Source organism: Embiotoca jacksoni, unplaced genomic scaffold (assembly GCF_022577435.1).
Source record: "Embiotoca jacksoni isolate LCO1_2020_lvr unplaced genomic scaffold, fEmbJac1.0.p SCAF_33, whole genome shotgun sequence".
Taxonomy (NCBI): domain Eukaryota; kingdom Metazoa; phylum Chordata; class Actinopteri; family Embiotocidae; genus Embiotoca; species Embiotoca jacksoni.
This window is the reverse complement of record NW_027185385.1, coordinates 3,017,110-3,039,726: the sequence shown is the minus strand read 5'-3', so window position 1 is coordinate 3,039,726 and position 22,617 is coordinate 3,017,110. Positions and strand designations below refer to the sequence as shown.

The following is a 22,617-nucleotide window of genomic DNA, read 5'->3' as shown; positions in this document are numbered from 1 at the left end:
TTTTTAGTTTTTTTACTTTTAGTGCTCCGTGTTCATCAGTTATTCGCTAACTTCTGCTCTTTGCCGCTGAGAGAATCACAGACAATCATTATTCTTTTTTTTTTTTTAAACAAACAGATACTCATCTACAAAGTGCAGGAACCAAAACAACAAGCTGAAAAATGCTAAAAGGCTCCCTAAAGTTGGGGGGAATGCAGAGTCAGGACTGTTTGTCATTATGAGGGACTGTTACATACAATTTCATCCTATTCATCCATCCAACATCCATTATGTGCCACAAACAAAAAATAGGTCATGAAACACATCATCTGTCGCGTGTCATATTTTTTTTTATATTAAAACAAAATATTGGCATTTACTAATCTTGCATTATTAAGTATTGCGTTCATTAAACCATTCGCCATTATAACCTGACTGAATACACAGTAAATGACTTGTGGCCAATCCTCCTGCTGTCTAGTGCCATCCTGAGTAATTAAAATGCCAACAATAACTATTGTATAAATAGCTAATTATAATCACAACTAATCTAACTTGTGCTCCAAATGGTTTTCTTACTGTTCAGACGGGGCCGTTGACTACTCTGCTCATCGGACCAGCTGCACATGATGTCCATGTGGAATAATTACTTAAGAAATGCTGTGATGTCCACAGTCTCAAGCAAGTTTTTTTTTATCAGACCACTTGTGTAAATATGTTTGATTTGCCTCCCACGTAACAATAAATGTTGAGCGTTGCTTCTTAACAGTAATATCAAGTACTTAATCACCACGCACAGATTGCCTATGCAGCATAGCCCCTTTATGGCTGCAAAAGTTCACATTCCTCCTCCCAGAAAATATGGCTGAAGGAGGAGAAAAGTAATAAAGGTGGACGATAACGGATATAACAAGTGCTGCAATTCCTATTTGACCTTTTGAAAGTGTCAGAAAACAATGCAAGGATGCAATTACACATATACAAGCCGTGTAAGAAAACAATAGTGATTACTGGTTACTCTGAAGAGAAATGTGAGGTGTAACGCTCTGCTGGGTTATTTTATGGAAGCTGGCTGAAAAGGTGGGTGAGCATTTGGGTAACCATCTCCCTGCAAGTTAAATCACAGGCTTGAACATTAACAAGTGGGTGGGAGGCTACACATGCGACAGGAAAATGAGGGAAGTTAGACCAATATTTATACTGCTTAAATCTGAAAATATGTGAAAATGAAGCTGAGCCTGAGGAAGTGTCACACCCATAAATGGTGCTTTTTTTGTGATGCTGTGTAGCTGCAAACAGAGCTACATATAATGTAACTGTTGAGTGCTTTTCATATCTAAATATTTGCATGATTTTAACTTCCTGTGCGGGAATTCAAAGCCCTGAATGTGTCTGTTCAGCCTAAACAAACGCAGAACTTCTGAAAAGTCAAAAGCAATACCTTTACATCTTTTAATTATTAAAATTGGTCTATTGAAACACAATAGAATATGACAACAAAGCATACAAATGAAATAGAAATATTCCCCTAGTCTGTCACTTGCTCTGGAAGATCCATTTAAAAAAAAAAAAAAGCAATAGAGAAAAGAATATTAATGAGCAACATACTTCACAATGAACAATCAGAACATTCAATATAACATGGGTTTTTCTTTTTCTAGACGTCTTCACATTAGAAACAAGTAATTCCATTTGTGTGTTTTAGTACAAAACAGAGAGCTGAAATTGATTCACAGTTTCTTCAAAAGCCTTCACATAAAATGGAAAGAGACATTACTGTTGAGTTTCTCCTCTCTTTCTTGTTTTCCTCGAAAATGTCTTCTTCCTTGAAAAAAGTTTGTCAGTACAGAACACTGGCTCCAAAGTCGGCGGCCGTCTCTGCGTGTTGAGTCTGTGGTGATCGGAGGGCTTATCGTGGCACAGAATCACCCCGAGATCACACAATTACACACGTAACTGTCTAAGAGTCAACAGTTGGAGTCATGCAGGATGTGCATGGTCAACAGCTAATCCAACAGCACCCAACTGTTGTTCCTTGAGCTCTGAAGCCACACTCACACACACACTCACACACTCACAAACACGCACGCACGCACGCACGCACGCACGCACGCACGCACACACACACACACACACACACACACACACACACACACACACACACACACACACACACACACACACACACACACACACACACACACACACACATACACACACAAATCAGAATAAATATGCAAACCTTCAACACCGGGATGCAAACAGATGGAAAATCCAATATACATACTATATGTGCAGTCAGTGCACACTGGTTTACTACAGTTTGTCTTTTTGCTCATGGAAGAAGAGAAAAAATATAACTAAGATTGTTTCAAAAGTCATGCTCGAAATGGTTGCTGCAGCAGTGAGTCAAGTGTTTCGCTCATGAGGAAGAAACACGTCGAATGAAAGCACTGTTCGACCTGAGAACCGATGAGTCATTTAAAAAGGTGTGAGTGATGTCCGTGCAGTGGAAGCCAACATATACAGTCACTTCTGCAGATATTTGGACAGCATTACACAACCCCCTCCCCTCCCCCCACTCCGTCCCCCCGTCTTTTGGCTGCTCACTTTTATCGTGGGAAACGAAATGACACATGAGCTGCAAAGTGAACAGGTGGACTGTCAGTTGAAAAGCAAAGATGACTCTCAGTCATATGAAATTTAAAAAAGAAAGCAGCCCTTTTTCTTTTTTTTTCTTTTTTTTTACTAATTTCTGGTGCCAAAATATTACATTCAATTAAGTAGTTGTTTACACATACAGTCAAAAATTCTTACTGTGCAAATATTTTTGAGTTTGTTGATGCATGTGAAACTACTCTTCACTATCCTGTCCAGCATTTTATTTTTACATATTTACCTGTTGCTTTAAAATGGTTAAAATATCTTCAATTTAAAACTGACAGTAATCTTTGCAACCTTCCAGCTCCTGTGTCATTTATTTCCATAAATAACTGGAGCTATGAAGTACAAAAATGTGCTACTCTCCAATTATTTCAAGAACTCACTGCATGGGAACAAAATGCAACAACAGAAATTCAACATTAAACTAATATTTGTCCTCTAGAATAATGATTGTGATGGTGATTGTTTCTGAAAATGCTCTGCAGAAGAGTCTCTGACGAAGACCTTATACGCCCTTAAATGCTCACAAGATTCAATCAGCATTAGCTGTACTGAGTTTGAATGAGGCCGTATTTAGCTGACAACTGAGGTCAAAGTTCATGTCGTCTCCCTTTTGGACTACTCCAGTTCCTCTCTGTGCTCCATGCTCAGATCTCTCCGTCCCCCTCCCCTGCTGGACAGTTGCCTCCCCCTGTCATGTTCCTCCTCTCCATCCTCCTCCTCTTCTTCGTCCTCAATCCCTTCCTCCTCTTCCTCCTCATCCTCTTCCTCTTCGTCCTCCTCCTCTGTGCCATCCATGGAGTCGTCGGCTGCCAGCATGGCTTGCTGCATGGCCAGGGTGGCTGAGTCTGAGGACAGCGACTGGAGGCTGTCCAAACTCAGTGGGTCTGAGGAGAGGAAGGGGGGAAATCACAGCTGATCACTTGAATCAACATTTTGTTGTTACACTACTCCCACACCTCTCCAGAACAGTCCTCTCCTTTTACAGTGTGCATCACAACTTTTACACTTGCTTGAAGTTTTGTAAATCCTTTAGAATTTTCTATATTATTGCATAAATATGACCTAAAACATAACTAGATTTGCACACAAGTTCTAAATGTAGATAACGATATTGCATTTAAACAAATGAGACAAACATATTATTAATAGTTATTTATTGTGGAAAAGGATCCAATATTACATGTCTGTGAGTGGCCAAGGTATGTGAACCTCTAAGAATACCAGTCAGTTTGAGGGTGAACTCAGAGTTATGTGTTTTCAGTCAGTGAGATGATAATCAGGGTTTAGTGGGCGATCTGTTTTATTTAAAGAACTGGGATCTATCAAAGTCTGAGCTTCACAAGACATATTTGTGGAAGGTTACCGTGGAACGAACACAGGAGATTTCTGAGAACCTCAGAAAAGGAGTTGTTGAAGCACTTAAAGGTGTGAAAGGTTGCAAAGCCTTCTGTAAAGACTTTAGACTCCACCAATCCACAATTAGACAGACTGTGTACAGATGGCGTGGAATAGTCTACGAGGTCACAAAGGAACCCACAGTAACTTCTTAGCAACTAAAGGCCTCTCTCTTATTGGTTAATGTTTGTGTTCATGAGTCAGCCATCAGAAGAACACTGAACAACAATGGTGTGAAAGGAGAAAGCAACTGCTCTCCTACTCTGTCTGCAGTTTGCAGAAAATTGGAAAGACGCTTTGTGGACATGAGACCAAAACAGAAGTTTTTGGTTTCAGTGACAATTGTTTTGTTTGGAGAAAGATAATCAATGCATTTCAGCATGAGGATCTCATCCCATCTGTCAAACATTGGGGTGGCAGTATCATGGTTTCGGCCTATTTTGCTGCATCTGGTCCCAAACTGTTTGTCATCATTGATGGAGTAACGAATTCTGAACCATACCAGCAAATCCTAAAAATAAATGTCAGGAAATCCGTCAGTAAACTGAATCTTAACAGAAAGTGGGTCATGGGGCAAGACAACAACCCTTGTCCGACTAAAAAATGGTTAAAGAAGAATAAAGTTAATGTCTTTTAACCATTTTAAAGCAACTGACTTTAATTTAATAAAACAAATTGTGGAAAGACCTGAAAGGATCAGTTCATGAGAGAAAACCACCACCACAGTTGAAGCTGATCTGTACAGAGGAATGGGCTGAACTTTTTTCAAACCGATGCTTACGTACGGATCAAACAACAATGGTAACTTCATGAATTACTTAAATCTTCTAACAGGGGACCAAACATTTACCCTCAGTACTTTTTATCTGCCAGACACACAGATTCCAAGTTATATCTATTTACATAATTTAATTCAAAAAAGTTCAGGATTATTTATCAGTTTTACTTATTACATGTAATTTTGAAACTGTACCGTAGCATTATTGTGTGCAGAAAATCTTATCCAAATATGATTATAAATGAAACCGTTCTAATGACTTATGTAACTGATCAAATACAAGTGATAGTGATGATAGACAGAGTGGTTTCCTTTTCCACGTTGTTCTGTCTTTACCTGCATCAGCTGCAGTAACAAGTGATAATAAATTGACTAAAGTCTGTAATCTACTCTGAGCTTTGACATGAAAACTAGACAGTCCCTTTTTCTAACTATTCACAACAAACTTAAGCATTTTAAATACAAGGTCAGCTTGCGCTTATGAATCCTTTGCGACACAACTTTTTCAAGAATATCATGTTCTTTGTGTTTAACGTTTGCCTTCACATCTTCTCACAAAAATAAAAAGTGAATACTGGCACCTAGTGGTGAAAATTCAAACAAACAAGATTAGAGTTTACTTCCTGACTGTTCATGCATCCGTTCTCTAAATATAAAAAGTCAGGATTCCTCAGAGTGTGTTTGTGTTGATGTTTTGTGTTGGCATACTGTCTGAGTTGCCTCCTGTCTGCGATCTGTGTGTCTGCAGAACTCCAGCCACGATGGAGTCGGGCCAGAAGCGTTGTGTTGGACGGTGCTGGGACTTCATCTTCTTGGCTTTAGGGGCTGGGTCTGGGTTACTAGCATCCAACATAGGCTGGAGGATACGCCGACGAGCGTTGATGAACCTGTGGCAACAAGACAGGGAAAAGGGACGAGGGAAGATACCCGGGATTTTAGGGAAAAAGACACTCATTGATATAGATTAGGATCATCATAAAACAGCTTCCTGAAAAGAAATGAAATTGGCAAAAAGTGAAAATACAATAGTTTTTAATGAATCTTATATATGCAGGAAGATCAATACCAGTGCCAGCTTCAATTCAAGTCCACATTTTTCACCAACCCTTCAAAGTATTTACTTCATATTTTGGGCTAGTAGAAAAATGTATAAAAGAAAAAAAAAAAAATGACCATACAGCAAATACAAAATATGCAATATTACTGTCAACATTTCAAAATATTCTGCACTGTACATATACTTTCAAACTCAAACCATCACGTTGGAAAAGATTGAACGTCTTTTTTCAATATAAAGTAAAAATCCTGCTCTTTCAGCTTAATCAAACTCATATTTCACAAGTATAATCAGATATCTTCCGACTAAACTGTCTGCGATTCCAGAAGAAACGCTGGTACTTGAGAACAAATCCAGTTACGAGCTGAAACTGTCAGATGAAGCTGGTTTTCTCATAAGAACAGATTACCAACATCTTGGATGTATCACTATATATGTACAGTTGGTTCTTGTTGTTAAGACGTTGGTTTGGGAAGAAATGGGAAGGTCGAAAATTGAAATGATACAATTTTCATGGCCAGTCGACAGCGCTGGAACATCAGTTAGGAACATTACGGCTTGTGAGGTGCTGCCGGTCAACAGGACATAAAGGATCTGCTGCTAATGTCCTGACCACAGTGTGGTCGCTTCCATGCCTCAGCAGGTCGGAGCTGTTTTGGCAGCATGTGGAGGACCAACAGTAACTCAAGCGGGGAGGTCATCATGTACACAGATTTACATGTAAGCGTGTGAAAAAGAGAGACACAATTTGGTATCAGGTGTACTTGATGCATCCGACAAGGAGATGGCGCCGTAGCATCAGCAATGTGCCGAGGAGCTCCAGTATATTCAAACTCAGTTTCAGCATAGCCTTCGCTCATATTTTCAAAATATAAATATGAAGCAAAGTCTTTCTTTCTATGTGTGTACGCAAGGGCTTTATGGGACAGTCATTGTTCTCATGGGACGGTTTTAGGGTTACACCATCTTACCAGTTGTTCACTTGCAAAAGGGTTAGATTTGTTTGTCCTGCAATCTGCCTCTTCTCGTCTTCTGTTGGGTATGGGTGCTGAAAGAAGGAAAAAAACAGCACCTCAGCTTTCAAGCAGTTTTTTCATCACTGATAGCATCTGTGTTTCCGATGTCTTATGTTAAAACACTGTAAATCCCTGATTTATGAGCATTCTGTAAACCTCCTCCTACGAACAGTTTATGCATCTCGCACATTATCCTCTCCTTTCTATAGCTGCCACTCCAATACACTTCTCCTGACAGGGCCAACAGATGACCATTTCAGAATCATGCACGAACACATCCAGTGTAAATCTCCCTATTCTGCCTCACCATGAGATGCTGGAAGAGCCAGGAGCGCATGATGTTGGTAGCGTGTTTAGGCAGGACCCCCCGCTTATTCTTGGACTTCTTGTCTTCGGTGTCCAACAGGGAGGACAGGTCCACATTTACCTTTGCAACAGACAACAGGAAGGGAAGAGAAAGGAAGAAAAAAAAAAAAGAAGAAGCGGATGGTAGGGCTTAGTTATTGTTGCCACGGAAACAAAGGGAGACTACCAATTACCTATCTTTTTCTGTGGCAAGGGCAGAAACACCTCCTCAAGTGTCACCATGGTAACTGAATTTGAGTAATGATACTTAAAGTATAAAAAAAAAAACAGCACCCTTGACTAGTCTGTTGTCTGCTCTGTGCTTCCACGAGCAGTTTAAAGAGCCGAGGGTCAGGTGAGACCTCTGTCAGAAGTTTGAATTTCACAGTTTGGCACTGAATTAGTGAGGAGCTGCTACGAAGCGGGACTCTGTTAGTTTGTTTTTTTCACTCGTGTTGACCTAAGTTTGTCTTTGTGTTCAGTGAGAAATCATTATTCAGCTGTTATTGTTTGGAGTGCGAGTGCTGAAGGACGAAATGCTCTCAGACTATTGACAATCTTTGACAGCCTGCGGTGTACATATGGATGTGTGTGTGTGTGTGTGTGTGTGTGTGTGTGTGTGTGTGTCAGTCCAAGTGCTTAGTCTGGCTGAGACATACTTAATTCCACTTAGTTCACTATTCTTATGAGGACATTTAGGGTTGCAATCAAGAGATGTTTAGTATAATTCGCTAAAATAATTTGGTTTCTGTCCAGGTTAAGTTGAAGGTTGTAAATAGTTTGGTATATATTGGTAAAGGATGTTTCAGGATAAGTGTCCTCATACTCTAAATTATTCATTTTATCAGCAAATCCATAAAAAGACCCAAACCAAACAAATGAAAGTGCTGTGTGACATGTTTCTTTGCTACCAGGAACACACACACTGTAGCTTACTTTGACTCAATCCCACATACGCCGTCCTGCTGCCACAAACACTCAACAGGGTATCAAATGTGTCTTAATCTGCCTGAAATAGTCCTCAACACAAGAACTACTTCCTCCTGTTTGAACGAGACTTGCTAAAAACCACTGCGTTAAGCTGTTTTAGACATTAAAAATGAAACTATATTATTGTGTCATTTCTAAAGATTTGCATCTGGAGTCAAGATTAGCAGGGCTGAGTACTGCCGCCATCATATCAGCCTGATAATACCCTGACCTGAAAGACGTTGGATGTTCTGTATCATGGTGGACAACACCTGATGGCACATCTTGGATGCCTCATGACATCCCAACAAAAAGAACAGCCTGCCAGAATGTTTTCATGTGAAAGAGTAACCCACACTGTTCTCTTGATGTAACACAACGACGGGTTGGCAGGTGTTTGGTTTTCTTTCCTTAGTTTCCATGAACCTCGCCATGTCTGAACCGAGCTACTGGCTTTGGTTTGATCGTTTAATGCCAGTTAAAGTGATGTGGTCTTCACTTTAACAGAACAGCATGTGCATGGAGTAAAATTGCTGCACACTGTCAGATGTGGGGACTCACCTCTAACTGGGGACAAATGTTTTAAATGTAAACCATTAAAGTTTAGGTGTAGGACTTGTTTTTGGTTCAATAAAAGGTGAGTTTTAAGATCAGGTTCTCTCAAAAAAGGTAAGGGTTGGGGGTGGGAGAGCTCCCAAAGAACAGATTCAAGTCAATGTAAGGTTCTCCTATGTACAAAAACAAAAAAACAAGTGTTTTCTCTGTGCGCAGGAAATAATATTAATAATAATATTTTTTTTTAACAAGCTACCCATTTGTGAAGCTTAAAACACCTTGAAGGGGAGCTTATGAGACTTCATGGGCCTCGGCCTGCAGGACAATACGCATGGACAAGTAAACGACCGAAGTCTGCAAAAGGATATGGAATTGTTTAGTTTTACACACACCTGGAAAGAATCCACAGACACACAACCATATATGCACTCACACACATGCAGAACCCCCCTTAACACACACAAAGCCCATAAATACACATTCACATGCACTCAGATCCAGCTTCGTGCTCCCAACACAAAACAAGACTCATTACAGTTGCAGAAGGGCGGTGCGTGGATAACCCTTCTCTCTTATCCCCCCTCAGCCCTGGGAGTGCATGTATTCCGGGGGAAAGCGAGGTTGAATTAATTGGCGGCACCGAGCTCGAGAGTGTGATTACTCGGGGCTTGTCGGCAAAGTAGCGACGTGGCTGCGTTCAATTCCCAGCACACATGTAGCGCACAGCCTCGGCTGGGTCGCTGCAACTCACCGAGGCCTCCTCTGACTGTCAAGCACAGAATTACCTGTGAAACTGAGCCGCTGTTGAAGGCAGCACTGCTGCACATAGAGCACCGTTAAACTCCGCCTCCTGGTTTTTATTTATACGGGAGACCGGCCTTAACAGAGATATGGTAACTGTACCTAGCCTGCTACTTTTCTGAGTCATTAATGTGTTTGAGATTTCCAGAAAATAAACAAAAGGTTGTGATTGCAAATCTGAATCCAAAACCAAATTCAAATTTCAAATCACATTTCTACTTATATCTTTTAGATTTTCAGTTTTAGGGTTTAACATTTTTTTGGGCAATGGATCATATTCCCCTTTGATGAATAAAGTTCAATTTCAAAATAAGACAGTTTCAACTGTTTCACTATATTTTAGAAATGCTTTGCAAATCTAAGTTGTGCTTCTAAAACAGTTTCTTTTAATCGAGACGACTGTTCTCTGATGCATAAAGATATTAATTTCACACTACAGACTCAGCTAAATAACACATGTTAATTAGAACATCTTATAAGCACCACTGATAGTTCCTGTTAGTAGTTAAATAATAACACTATCTACTATATAACCATTACACGGGCTCCTGCCAGACACAGAACCATATTTTACTTGAAAATTGACTTCTTTGTGTGTTTTTATGTTCATCTAACTTCCACACAGGATATTTTGCCTGCTCCTCATCTCTTTGTGTCTCAGTCAGTTGTTTTGACTGTCTTTTAAAGAGTCACTACCAATTATCCAGGTCAGACCCCTGGTGCTTCCGTCGAACAGGACAAAACAAAGACATTGTGACTGCATGCTGAGCGCAGACCGAACAACGGCTCAAGTGCCTGAGGCCTCTGCCTTTAGAGGAAGCCTTCTCCTCCTTCCAAACAGAGTAGGGCCTGTGGGCAACAAAAGATCGCAATGGTCTTTTTCCATCCAACATTTCACAAAACAATTACATAGCTTTCTAATGGCTCAAAAAATTATAATGACTTTTGGTTTTCTTGTATTTACAAGAACAGAATGTTTTCCTGCATAAGTCTTCTAGAAATAGAAACATTGGTACACAAATAATTTGCCATAGTGCTCCTATCTGGATAATGTCTATTAATGTAATTAGGAAATGTTGATAATCAACGTATTTGGCAATTTGAAAATTGTTGATACTGACATGATCAGTAACATGTCAGAATATAAATGTATTTAATTTGTCCTGCACTGAAATATTATCTTTGTGTTTCGAATGGCCACCATCCACCCCAACCAACTCCTAACTACCACAATTGGAAAAACAATGTAGTGATTTAATCATTACATTTTTAGTGGGCAGGATTTGCAGAGACACACCAGAGGAATTCAAAACTGAAAATGTACTGTGCTGGGAGATCAGCATGAATACAGTTTAGTAGTTTTACAACCTGGTCGTTCACCTTTAACTATATTAAACACAGCATCAATTAGAAACTACTTCAGTTCATAACTGCATTGCTGAGCTGTAATGGCTTCAACCATGCAGCTCAGCTCACTGATATGATACATTTATCCTGACAGACTTTACTCAGCTTCTTTTGCTGTTGAAATCTCTGCTCATTACTGCTGTGTGTATCTGCACTCTTACTACAGAAGCTCTGTGTTGTAAATGTTGTGTAAGCAGTTGACCAGCAATCTTTTTTTTGATTACTGTTGCTTCCAGCTAAAAGTTTAACGGCTTATATCCTTATAAGACTAATTCATATTTACAAAACATTCAAAGAGGAAGGATACAGTGGAAGCCCCATATATACTAGAGAAACTGCAGAAGCCTTTTGAGGCTGAAAATTAAACTAGAAAAAAGGGGAAATATTAAAACCTCAAATGTGTCCTTGTGTCATAAAAAAATCCAATCCCAGGCATTCACGCCAGCCTGACTATTCTAAAACCTTCTACGGAGAGGAGATAAAACTCTGTGGTCATAATATTTCCTGTTCATAATAATTCTGCAATGCATTACCCACTTTCTTTTCAAATCTCAAAGTGGGCTGAAGGTTGTCAAAAGGTTGTTGAATAAAAGGAAACAAAACGTTAAAGTGAGAATCTTCTGTAGCAAGTTTGACTTATATTTCCTGAATCCTTCAAAATCACACCATCAAAAAGCCTTTAGATAAATTAAGTAAGTCCTCACATGACTTTCATCTGCAGTAAACCTGACAGGATCATGAAAGCTCCCTAAACATCAGGGGAATAAACAATTTCCATTTTGTTTGGCAGCAGGGGGCTGTGTTCAGACGGGCACAATGAAAAGGAACCCGGGGGGGGGTTCTGTGAGATGTAAAGAGGCCCTTTTAATAATAACAAATTGAGACCGTGGGAGGTGAGGGCACAAACAGGGAGAGAATGTGTCGGCCAAAGCATCAACGCTCAGATGGCTTTACCTGCGAGTTCTGGATCTGGATGGTTCCCGGCGGCAGCGCCTGTGTTAACACTTGCCCTTGTGATGTCACCATGGCAACCGGCTGGTACAGGGTCCCACCTAAGGGGACAATTTGCCTCCATGAGTATCGAGTGGTTTCAGCAGCTATACTGGCAGCCACATCCTGCATACAACCAGAGCCTTATTAACTGATTGACTTCTTCTCAGCCTCGCAATCAAAACATGGCAAACAAGAGACTAAATGATTAAATTCAAGGTGTGTTAATGTCCTTTAACCCAGAAGAAGAAGAAGAAGAAGAAGAAGAAGAAGAAGAAGAAGAAGAAGAAGAAGAAGAAGAAGAAGAAGAAGAAGAAGGAGGAGGAGGAGTGTTTTTTTTGCTTCTGGCTTAATTAGCCTTGATCAAGACACTCTTATCACAGTCTGTTTGAGCTCTTCAATGTGTAGTGATCAAAGGCAGAGACATTGATTTATTTTGGGTTAAAAGGGATTTCCAGGGGGCAGGATTAACATTTCACTGTACAGGCTTGACATTATAAGAACCTATCAGCCAAGCACTCTGTGGGGAATACTTTGCACGGCCCTCTGATACACAAAACCAAAATAGCATTAAAATGTTATAGTTTGTTTCAGAATGATGTGTACTGTGTGTCTTTGTGTTGAGTGATGGCGGAAATAAAAAACTAGCTAATCATACTGATTATTGTCAGGATATGCTTATATGTATTTGTCAGTCTTGATTATCAAAGTCAGATTATGGTTAATACTTGAAGTGATGTTACATAGTAGCAAACTGCCTGAAATGTTTCATGAGGGTCAGCCTGTATGAAAAGTAATTTTAGCATTTTATGTGTCAAATTCAATTTCATCACAAGTCTTTTGCAGAACATTAATCATAACTTGTTTTACAGTACTTTCCTTCAAAAAAAAAAGCTTTGTCAGTAAAAACAGAAATAAATAGTCACATTCTTAAAAAAATAATCAGATTATTTAAATTAATAAGCATGCACTTAATTGGAAAAAATACTGAATTGAATAATTTAAAAATAAACTGATGTTATTTGTTAATACCCAGACAGCACTACTTTGAACAGGCTGGTGTCTTTTTTTGAAAATGTGACCGTTGGACATTACAACATGTTGGTCGTCAGCTGTAAAGAGCCAGAATGAAATGAAGCACCCTCATTCACAAAGTCTAACATGATTTATCCTTCACTGTGAACGATGACATCTTTTAAAGACACCCTCCAATGACAATAACGTTTTTCAACCTTGCCAACATATCCGTGTTGTGTTTTTGTATGCTAAAACACATCGGCTATCATTGTGTAATAAGCAGGCAACACCACAAATGAACATTTCTGCTGTGGAACTGCAGTGGCCGCATGACATATGGATGCAGACATCCAAGATTTCATCAGGAAACCCAAAGGACCTTTTCCCACCAGTCTGTGGGGCTTTTCATAACATGGAGCTGCCAGCTTGAGCTGCTGGTCAATAGTGGAGAGGTGGTTGGGGATAGAGGTGGGGACTATTTGCATATGCACAAATCTGTGAGAACTGAATAGTGGCAAAGGTATCAAGGTTAATATCATCCACTTCAAGGCGTTAGGGGAATTGTATTTTGTTTTAGGAAAAACTTCTCTATGTCATGTCACTCCATTGTGACTGAACAGGAAGAGTGAAAGATGGTGGGACAAATAGAAGGATCTCTAAATATCGATTAGTTAGAATGTCAAAACATTTTGTAATGTCCAGCCTTTAATTTCTGCCAGACATAAGATTTCATTGACACACAGCTGCAGTTTAAAAGGATTCGGGTTTGAGAATTGTTTGAAATCGTGTAGTTCGGTGTTACAAAATGCAATTATGAAATGTTGGAAAAGTAAAGCAAAGGTTAATCAATTTTAGACATGTATTTCCCCTTACTGATAATACTGACAAAGTGAAAAAATTGGTGCATTGTGAAAGCAAAATGCGACCATGAACGCTTGCAAAACTATTATCTTTTTTTTTTAATGTGGAGGCTCCACATTTTTGTAAAAACTTAATGTGCTTGCCTGACCAGAAAAAGCCTGAACTGTTTCAAGTCTCATGGATGTCAGGTATTGGCAGATTTTACTGTGAAGAGTAAACTAGAGAAATTCAATTAGTAATCCAAATAATCCCCACTCCAGCTTTTAAATGTGAAATTTTAAAAATGAAGTTGTATCATGTGCGTGTGATAGGCTCATCAGGTTCCGATGTTTGTGTGCGTAATGACATGCTTACCTGATACCACTTGAGAGTTGATGGTGGTCATGGCGACATTGCCCTGTTGCAGACCCCCGGCGGGCACCACAATCCCTGAAGGGTTAACAGAGCTGGAGACAGAGGTCATGGATGGAGAGGAGGTCTGAATTAGTTCCTGGGGGATCACAGAGGGAGACGCTGGTGAGCAACTGCAACGAGGGAGCGCTACTATTTGTGAGTGAAAAACTCCCAACAGCTAAATCTACCTGGTGATAAATGACAAGGTGTATCTTGGGAAGTGCTACTCATACAGGGATACCTTCGTAGAACTGTAAGAGCCACAGTGGGTCCATGACTGACCTGCTGCATGCTGAGACTGGTGTGTGACGGGGAATAGGGTCCTCCGAGGTCGTTACGGAGGAGGTTGTCGCTGTGCATCTTGGTCTTGAGGCAAGTGATGTAGCGGTTGCAGAAATCCTTACAGAGCTCATTGACCTTCTCTAACTCCAGTAGGTGGATCCGCAACACCTGAATGGCCTTTACCATCTACAACAAACAGGCAAAACATGAAATGGATCACATTCACGTATGAAGAATCATTGTTTTTTTTATTTTAAAATACCATTCATTTACCCAAAATTAGAAATAGCTCAATTCTAAATATCGCAGTCTTAACTTGGTGATAATTACAGAGGCAGAAGTTGACAACTACAATATTGGTATATACAGTATTTCTATATTGGTCATGATGACAGGTTTAAAATAACAGGAATCCCAGTACACATGGAAGTCTACATTCTCTTCTTTTCAACAGTTATCTGACCATCAACAGCCTGGATTTTTTTCCAATCTGTGCGGCACTGTAGCATACTCCCTCAAAGTCACTGCTCAAGGTCAACAGTGGTCAGAAAAGTGCTTGGCCAAGGAGGAGATAAATCAGCTAATTAAACTGCACTCGCCCAATCAAGGGGACCAGTAACTCTTGCGCCCATCGCAGCCAGTCAGGCCCAGCGTAACATTACTGCTCTGTGGAAGAGTTAGTGCCCTCTGGGAGGGACGCTGCACCCAGTGCCTCATAAAACACACAGATGCAGGGTTAATTGACTGTTCAGCACTTGTCAACCTGCCATCACAAGTACTGTAATGACAGAGAGTGCATTTCCTTTTTTTATTCCTTGTCTCTGTCTTTGTCTCTGTCTAGCTTGAACTCCTCCCCCTCTTTTGTCATTGAACATGATCAGCCTCTTCCTCTTAATTTGTAATTACTGCTAGCTGTTTTGCATGGAGAAGGGCAGGGGGAGGATGGGTAAGATGTCATGCAAAAGGAAGGAATGATCAGGAGTTATAATGATGGGATATAGCGCAAACAGCTTTTTCTACAGCTTTACTTTTCTCTTTCAACGCAGAGCTGGTTTCATTACGGTTTATAAACCAAACTTTGAGGTGTTGTGTGTGTTTTACCTAATAGATATTTGGAACCTTAAAAATGTGTTCCTGTCTGGAACCACACGTTAGAAGGCCCTGAAGCATGACCTATGACATCGTCATTGGTTGTATCTTATTTAAAAAGAAAGAAAACATATAAAATGAATGTAAATACATTTTACAGAAAACCTGACATACCATTCATCTCGTAATTGTCTAATTCTGCACGATATCAATAATCACCTCATATAACACTGTTGAACTGAAATACATACAGTATTTGCAATGGGGTGCTAACAGCTTGCACTTGTACTTGTTTTTCCTTGACATACATTTACTGTAAAAATTGTTGTAATGACAGTTCTTCTACAAATTGGTGGAAACGGAAGCTGGATTCTCACGGTGGCCCCCCGGTCCAGAGCTGCAGCTTTTCTGTTTCAGTTCAGTCGAGCAGCTTCCTTAAACTGGACTTTCTCATATGTTAGTGGTCACAATTGTTGTCTTACCAAATTGTCCAGCTCGGGATCTTCGCTGAAGAAGGGTTTGTGTTCTCGCTCCTGCTGGTGCACAAAGTTTTCGATGTCCACATCAAAGCTGGCTGATGTGATGCATTCGGATCCCTGTGTGGCCTGCTCACATTTCTCAAACAACAATGCCAGCAGGGGGAACAACGGATGTCTGCGGAGAAAGACAGAGAGAGGGACAGAGGATGTCAGGGCATTCCTCATTATAGCTTTTGTTTTAGTAGTAAATATTGCACAAAGCCAAAAACTGGTGCTTGAAAATCCTCATTTCAGTACATTTCAAACGTCTTTTGGGAGCCTTTGCAGGCGCTTACTCGTCTCTACTTTTCCTCAGTTAGTGATGTCCTACATTTCCCAGAAAGCATTTCCATCACCCCAGAGGAACACTGTGAACTTTCACTTAACGCTGTTGTTACAATTAGTCATGAGTAAACTTCAAGCTAAAAATGTACACGTTTAGGATTGCTGCCTGTATTTGTCCTCGGGAACATCCCTCTTTAGTATTCAGTAATAGTCTGCTGGTGTAGAGGGGCCCCACTTCCCATGGTACCACTTTCCCATGTCCATTTGAGTATACTGTGAAGAGGGCCAATAGTAGAATTTTGCCCCGAACTTGGGGTTGGAGTTGAAATGGACAGGATTATAATCACTGTCCAGTGCACGTGATAATAAAATTCCCCCAACTATCTTGGAAAATAACAATAAAAATAATAATAATAAAGTCCAAATGGGACTTAAGTCGTGTTATTGACACATCACTCTGCGATCAAATAAACACATATATTTACATTTAACTTAACTGTGCCCGAGCACAGACCTACTTTGCCCAGGTAGTAATTTCTCGACATTAATGTGTCTCATATGCAGACACATTAAGGGACTCTCAATAGAGAGGATAATTCAAGACGTACTGTATAAGTTCCACTCCAAGGCACTTCTCCCACCCTCGCTGTACTTTTAATAGTGTGGAAGCTCCATGACATTCCCTAAAGGACATGCTGAACATACGCACAAGGTTCAGCTGGAGCTCAAAAAAGATCTGTAAGTGGATAGGATATGGTTCAGTGACAGCGAGGCTTCAGAGTGTCACCTACATTCTTACCATCTGCCTTTTATAGGGAATGTCACTCACATAAGATCCCTGAGATTCACTGTGCAATGGCCCATACTGCGCTGCTGTATGTAGTATATGCCAAATTATTGAGTATTTCCACTTGGAAGGAAGCCCCTGCCCTAATAGCCAGGGTGACAGAGAACTGCAGAGCAATCAAATCTGAGAACAACCTGAACAGGATACTGACTGACAAGAAAAAGTCCAGGAACTCATGAATATATGTTTTCCAAAAAGCTGTGTTTCAAAGTGGTGATCTCTTTGCTACACTTATACACTTTGTGTTACCTTTGACTCAAAAAAACTCCAGGAAAACCCCGAGGGAACTCAAAGTATGTCTCTGTAAATGGATTATGATGAGGAGATAAGGACACAATAAACCCAAAAACGACTTACATGAAGGCTTTTTCAAGGGATGAAGCCAGATTTAATGACGAGGATTTTACCTTTCAAAACGGCAAACAAATGTAACACAGGCATGCAAATACTTCTTGGAGCTAAAGGCACATTCAGGGGTCTGGCATCTCCTAATCTCTTGGACAGCTCTCAAGTAGGCCTATCTCTCCGTTAAAACCCTGTTTTTGTGCATTTTTTAAATTATTTTTCCAATTATTTTAATTGCACAAGTTTCTGTTTGTAGAAGAATGACGCAATCTTGGTAAAACAAATGCAGTCTAGCAGGCATGTATCATCTTAAAAGAACTCTTAGCCTGACCTTGTTGGTTTGATCGAATGAACTCCGGTGCATTTGCCTGTTTGCTCCGGTTTGTTTCTGCCAGTGTTAAGGCTGTCGATCCGACTCTGATCCAGACGAAACTGTCAGACTGTGACTACCTACAAAGAGAGGGCATAGTCGTCTCTCATGCGGGCCGAGGCTCTCCTGTTTTGTGGTGTGACTACAAAGCAGATTCTCTGCAGAATTGTCTGAAAGTAAACATATGATTTTAGCTTCAATTCAAAAACTAACTACACTGCTCCACCTTTTTTGCTTTTTGTCTCCGTCAGATCATTTTATACAGAAGTAACTGAAGTCTCCCTCTGTCAGTTTTTATATTTGGTTACTTGTGCAACAGAATTCAGTTTCCCCACTTGGCTCAGTGTTTGTCAGTCGGTAGGACTTCATGTTCACAGCTCGTGGTTTATTTGAAAAAAACAAAAACAAACAAACAAAAAACAGTGTGAAGATTTTCTTTTTCCTTGGTTCAGACCAAACGAACTGAAGCAGAGTCAGAGATGTCATACAGAGAAAAGCACTGGTGCATTAATGTTGGCGGGCATTCCACTTAAGGGACGTCCTTCCATGGTGCTGCTTCTGTCAGGGCTCACTGGGACACTTTATTGGAACCGAGCCATCATTAATGGTATTCATTCCAGCTCTGCTTTTCCTGCTGTGTCAAAAATTCCAACGTGAAAAAGGTCTATGTCACAGACCCTATATGAAACATAGATAGAACATTTAGATACTGTATGCTCCATAGGACATTTCAACATGCTGAAGTACCCTTGGGCAAGACACTGAACCCCAAGTTGCTCCCAGGGGCAGGTGAGCACTTTGCATGGCAGCTCTGTTGCCACTGGTGTGTGTGTGTGTGTGTGTGTGTGTGTGTGTGTGTGTGTGTGTGTGTGTGTGTGTGAGTGTGTGTGTGTGTGTGTGTGTGTGTGTGAGTGTGTGTGTGTGTGTGTGTGTGTGTGTGTGTGTGTGTGTGTGTGCTAATGTGTATTTGGGAGGAAAATATGGCAAAGTAAGGTATACAAGTGCAGACCATTTACAAGCAAAATCAGAAAACAGCATCAGCAAATCAAATGTCCTTAGTTCTCTTGTACATATGAACTAATAAAAACTAGTTCAGTGAATTAGTCTGTAATGAAATACAGGTTGAAAAAAAAGTGTAAGTAAATTAACCAAATCAAATTATGTGAATTATACCAAGTCAAGGGTTACATAGCAGTTATTGCTGCTCTGCTAGCTAGGTCTGTTAGCACTGGTTTATTTAACTACTGTGTTATAACGTGATAAAAAAAAAAAGCTTTTTATTTTGAGGAAACCGCTACAAGTGATTAAATGAGCTTTTGCTATAGATCTAGCTAACCATAGGTCAGTGGTGACTCACATTTTTTTTTTTTTTTTTTACTTCTGTTTTCTGGTTCTCATGAATTTTCAATACTGTTTATCACATTGAACCCTTGGTATAATAATTGTTATGATCAGGTAAGATATCCAAAACTCAGGTTTTAATGCAGCCACTGCTTTTTGCCTTTGTTTGACACGGGTTTAAAACAGACTTGATTTGATGTTTCTACACAGGAACACCCATGCAGCTTTTGTCCACTTGCACACCTTCACTTCCTGGTGTGAATATGTGAATGAAAGTGGGTGTCACTATGAATCTTGACCAATCAATGTGGTACAAAGGTTTAATAAACTGAATAAAACACATGCTTATTGAATAGTCTGTTTGTTCTGAGGGTCTGACTGATTTTGTATTGTTTACTTAATGATGATCATCAACCAGAGATATGTTTCTCACCTTTATTTCACACAGTGTTATTGTTGTGAATATATGCATGTGTGTGGTGAATGCATACTGCAGGGGACTGCACTAGCGTGGATGCAGGATGGGCCCCTGCTCAGGCTCTAACCCATGGCTCTCATTTGCAGCCCTTAATAGTCGTCTATATTATACTCTAATCTGCCTGATCCCAATTTAATGCCGCTCCCTCAGCCAGACGTGGCAGGAATACTAAGCAGGAGGGTCACGTGCAGAATGGAGAGCCTCTGCCTTGTCTTTTTAATATCAGCTTGTGGTGGAGTGGAGAAGAATGCGGCTGGGGATGAGGAAGAGAGGGACTATAACTGAGAGCAAACAGGGTGACTCTCAACACTGCAGATGGTGTCTTAAGTTATTTACTCACATTATTTTCGTTGCACAAAGTGATTGAGTCTGCCAATTGGACTGAGATTATTTAACCTCCTATTTTTTTATATTAGTGTTAATACCTATAAATAAGAAATAATATGACATCACAGCCCACTGGTGTCAACAAAATTACATTTTGCTTGACTCTTGAGACAAGTTGATTTGCTTTATAAACATCATGCAGGGGCAGAAGTGCATACACAAACTAACTAGCACATCTATTCAAAGACATCTACTGTCAAGGATGTCTGTAGCACTGCGGGGCCCGGAGACCCAGGGGCATTGTGAATAGAGCTCAAGAGTACATAACACCTTTACTGGCTGGTAAATACACAGACTACACAGACAGTAGCCAAGCTAAAAACAAAGCAAGTACATCAATTAAAGGTGCTAACCAGATGACAGCTGAATATCTTATGTGTTCAAGACAAGAAAACACTGTGCCTCAAGCTGTTGCCTCACACAACCCTTTAAAGATAATCAAACGTTGTCATTATTCATTAACATACAAGTGATGTGTGCAGGAACACTGTGAAATGTAGTGCAACCCAATGCCTCAACCACCAGCTATGTCCTGAATAATAAATAGATAAAATAGAATAATTACCTTTCTGACAATGCCAACAAAAAACAAAAATGCAAAAGCTTTATATGTTGTTGTTGTTTTTTTTAACAACATATGGAAGTTTCATCAGCTCTATATATTCATTGTGTTACAATAAGAAAATGTTTCTTGTTTCGACAACATAACTTCAACAGCAGTTTTCAGTTCCCCTCAGTCCATCTTAAATGACCTCGGGCCCAGAGAGGGCAGCGGCGTTTTTGGTTTCTTCTTTGCATGGTAGAGTTTTAACAGCATTTGTGGATGCAGTAATGAACTGTGTCACAGACGATGGTTTTCGGAAGTGTGTCTTAGCCGAGGCAGTGATTTCCACTACAGAATTGTGTCTGTTTTTAATGCAGTGCTGCCTGAGGGCCCGAAGATCACCACCATCCAATATTGGTTTTCAACCTTTCTCCGGATTCTCTTAATCTTTTAATGATTTTAGGACTATAGATGATGCAATCCCCAAATTATTTGCAATTTTACGTTGAGGAACGCTATTTTTAAATTGTTTCACTCTTTCACAGAGTGATGAACCTCTCCTCATCTTCTCTGCTGAGAGACTTTCCTTCTGATGTTCTTTTTATGACCCAATGTGACTGATCTGTTGCCAATTAACTGAATTAGTTGTGAGATGTTTGACTAGGTGTTTTCTTTTTACCGTTATGCAACTTTTCCAGTCTTGTGTTGCCGCTGTTACAACTTTTTTGAGACGTGTTGCTGGCATTAAATTCAAAATGAGCATATATTTTTGTATAAAACAATACAATTCCCAGCCAGTCTGATATTTCTAATAACCTGCTCGCTGAGTTTATGTTTTAAGTGATTGACCAAAAATCCCTAAAAGACAGTAAATTATACATTTTTTCTACCTTTTACAGCTAATAATACATCTACAGACTGGGTCATCTCATTTATCTGCTGCTGCTTTTCTAAAAACAGAAACAATAAAAGTATTCCTTGTTTAATGACACTGACTCTAATTAACATTCAGAAACAGTAAAGTCCATTAAATTGAAACAGAATTTATGCAACAGACGTTGTTGAGCTGAAAAGTTGTTCATGTACATGGTGAATATTGTATTTAGACAAAAGCAGCTTTGTAAAAGCTTGGATTCATCTGAATTTAATACATCTGTATTTATTTTTTAACATTTCACGAACAGATTATTTAAAACAAAAAAGACATAGTTTGCCATTTTGCAGTTAGACTGGGAAAATGAAATCATTTCTGTCACGTTGGTGTGTTTGAGTGAGACAAAGCTACATCCCTAATCACATTCTCTCCTGTCTTAAAAGCTAAGCTTAGAACATTTGACAGAACTGTAGGTGTTCACCGGACATGTTTAAGATAATGTGAGGGTTTTGAAATTAGCTTTGGTGCTCTATAGGAATTATAAACTTACTTTTGTCACCAATTCTCTCCAGTTAACGGGCAGATTCTGAATAAATGAAGTAAAGGCTAAAGCTATCAAGGCAATCAGTGTTTGCATGAGGAAATGTCTATCCTTGATGACATAGGCTGCCATGTGCACAGTTGGATCTCACCATCTCGGAGCGAGGTAAAAACACCACCCTTTGGTGCTTTCTATGACCTTTACACAGGAAGTCGGGATTAAGGTAGATGGGGTGTGAAAAGGCATGCATTTTTATGAACGTGAACATAGCCGCATGTGTCTGCTTGTGTGTATGTGAGTGCATGTTCATGCAATGTGTGTTTTCCAGTCTTCCACTACCTCCTCCAACCATCCTGTGCACCCCCATGCCGACAGCCAGAAGCGTCAGGTTCTATCTGCAGTGCGACGAAGTGGATATTGCCGGCTGGGGGATCATTACAAAGGCCATAAAAGAGCGATTTACAGGATGGCCAGTGAGTGGAGTCA

At 40.0% G+C, this 22,617-nt stretch overlaps 1 protein-coding gene across 2 annotated transcripts in view; it reads right to left on the bottom strand.

Moving 5' to 3' along the window:
- Positions 1–1,417: 1,417 nt before the first annotated feature.
- Positions 1,418–22,617, bottom strand: part of pknox2 (pbx/knotted 1 homeobox 2) — a 101,766-nt gene continuing 80,566 nt past the window's right edge. For both annotated transcript variants that reach the window (XM_069165050.1, XM_069165052.1), the window contains 8 exons: positions 16,084–16,255; positions 14,513–14,698; positions 14,192–14,327; positions 11,924–12,021; positions 7,200–7,319; positions 6,848–6,924; positions 5,528–5,706; positions 1,418–3,530 (listed from right to left, as the gene is read on the bottom strand). In XM_069165050.1, coding sequence (XP_069021151.1) covers positions 3,262–3,530; positions 5,528–5,706; positions 6,848–6,924; positions 7,200–7,319; positions 11,924–12,021; positions 14,192–14,327; positions 14,513–14,698; positions 16,084–16,255 — 1,237 coding nt within the window. In that variant the 3' untranslated portion in view covers positions 1,418–3,261. The remainder of the gene's footprint in view (positions 3,531–5,527; positions 5,707–6,847; positions 6,925–7,199; positions 7,320–11,923; positions 12,022–14,191; positions 14,328–14,512; positions 14,699–16,083; positions 16,256–22,617) is intronic.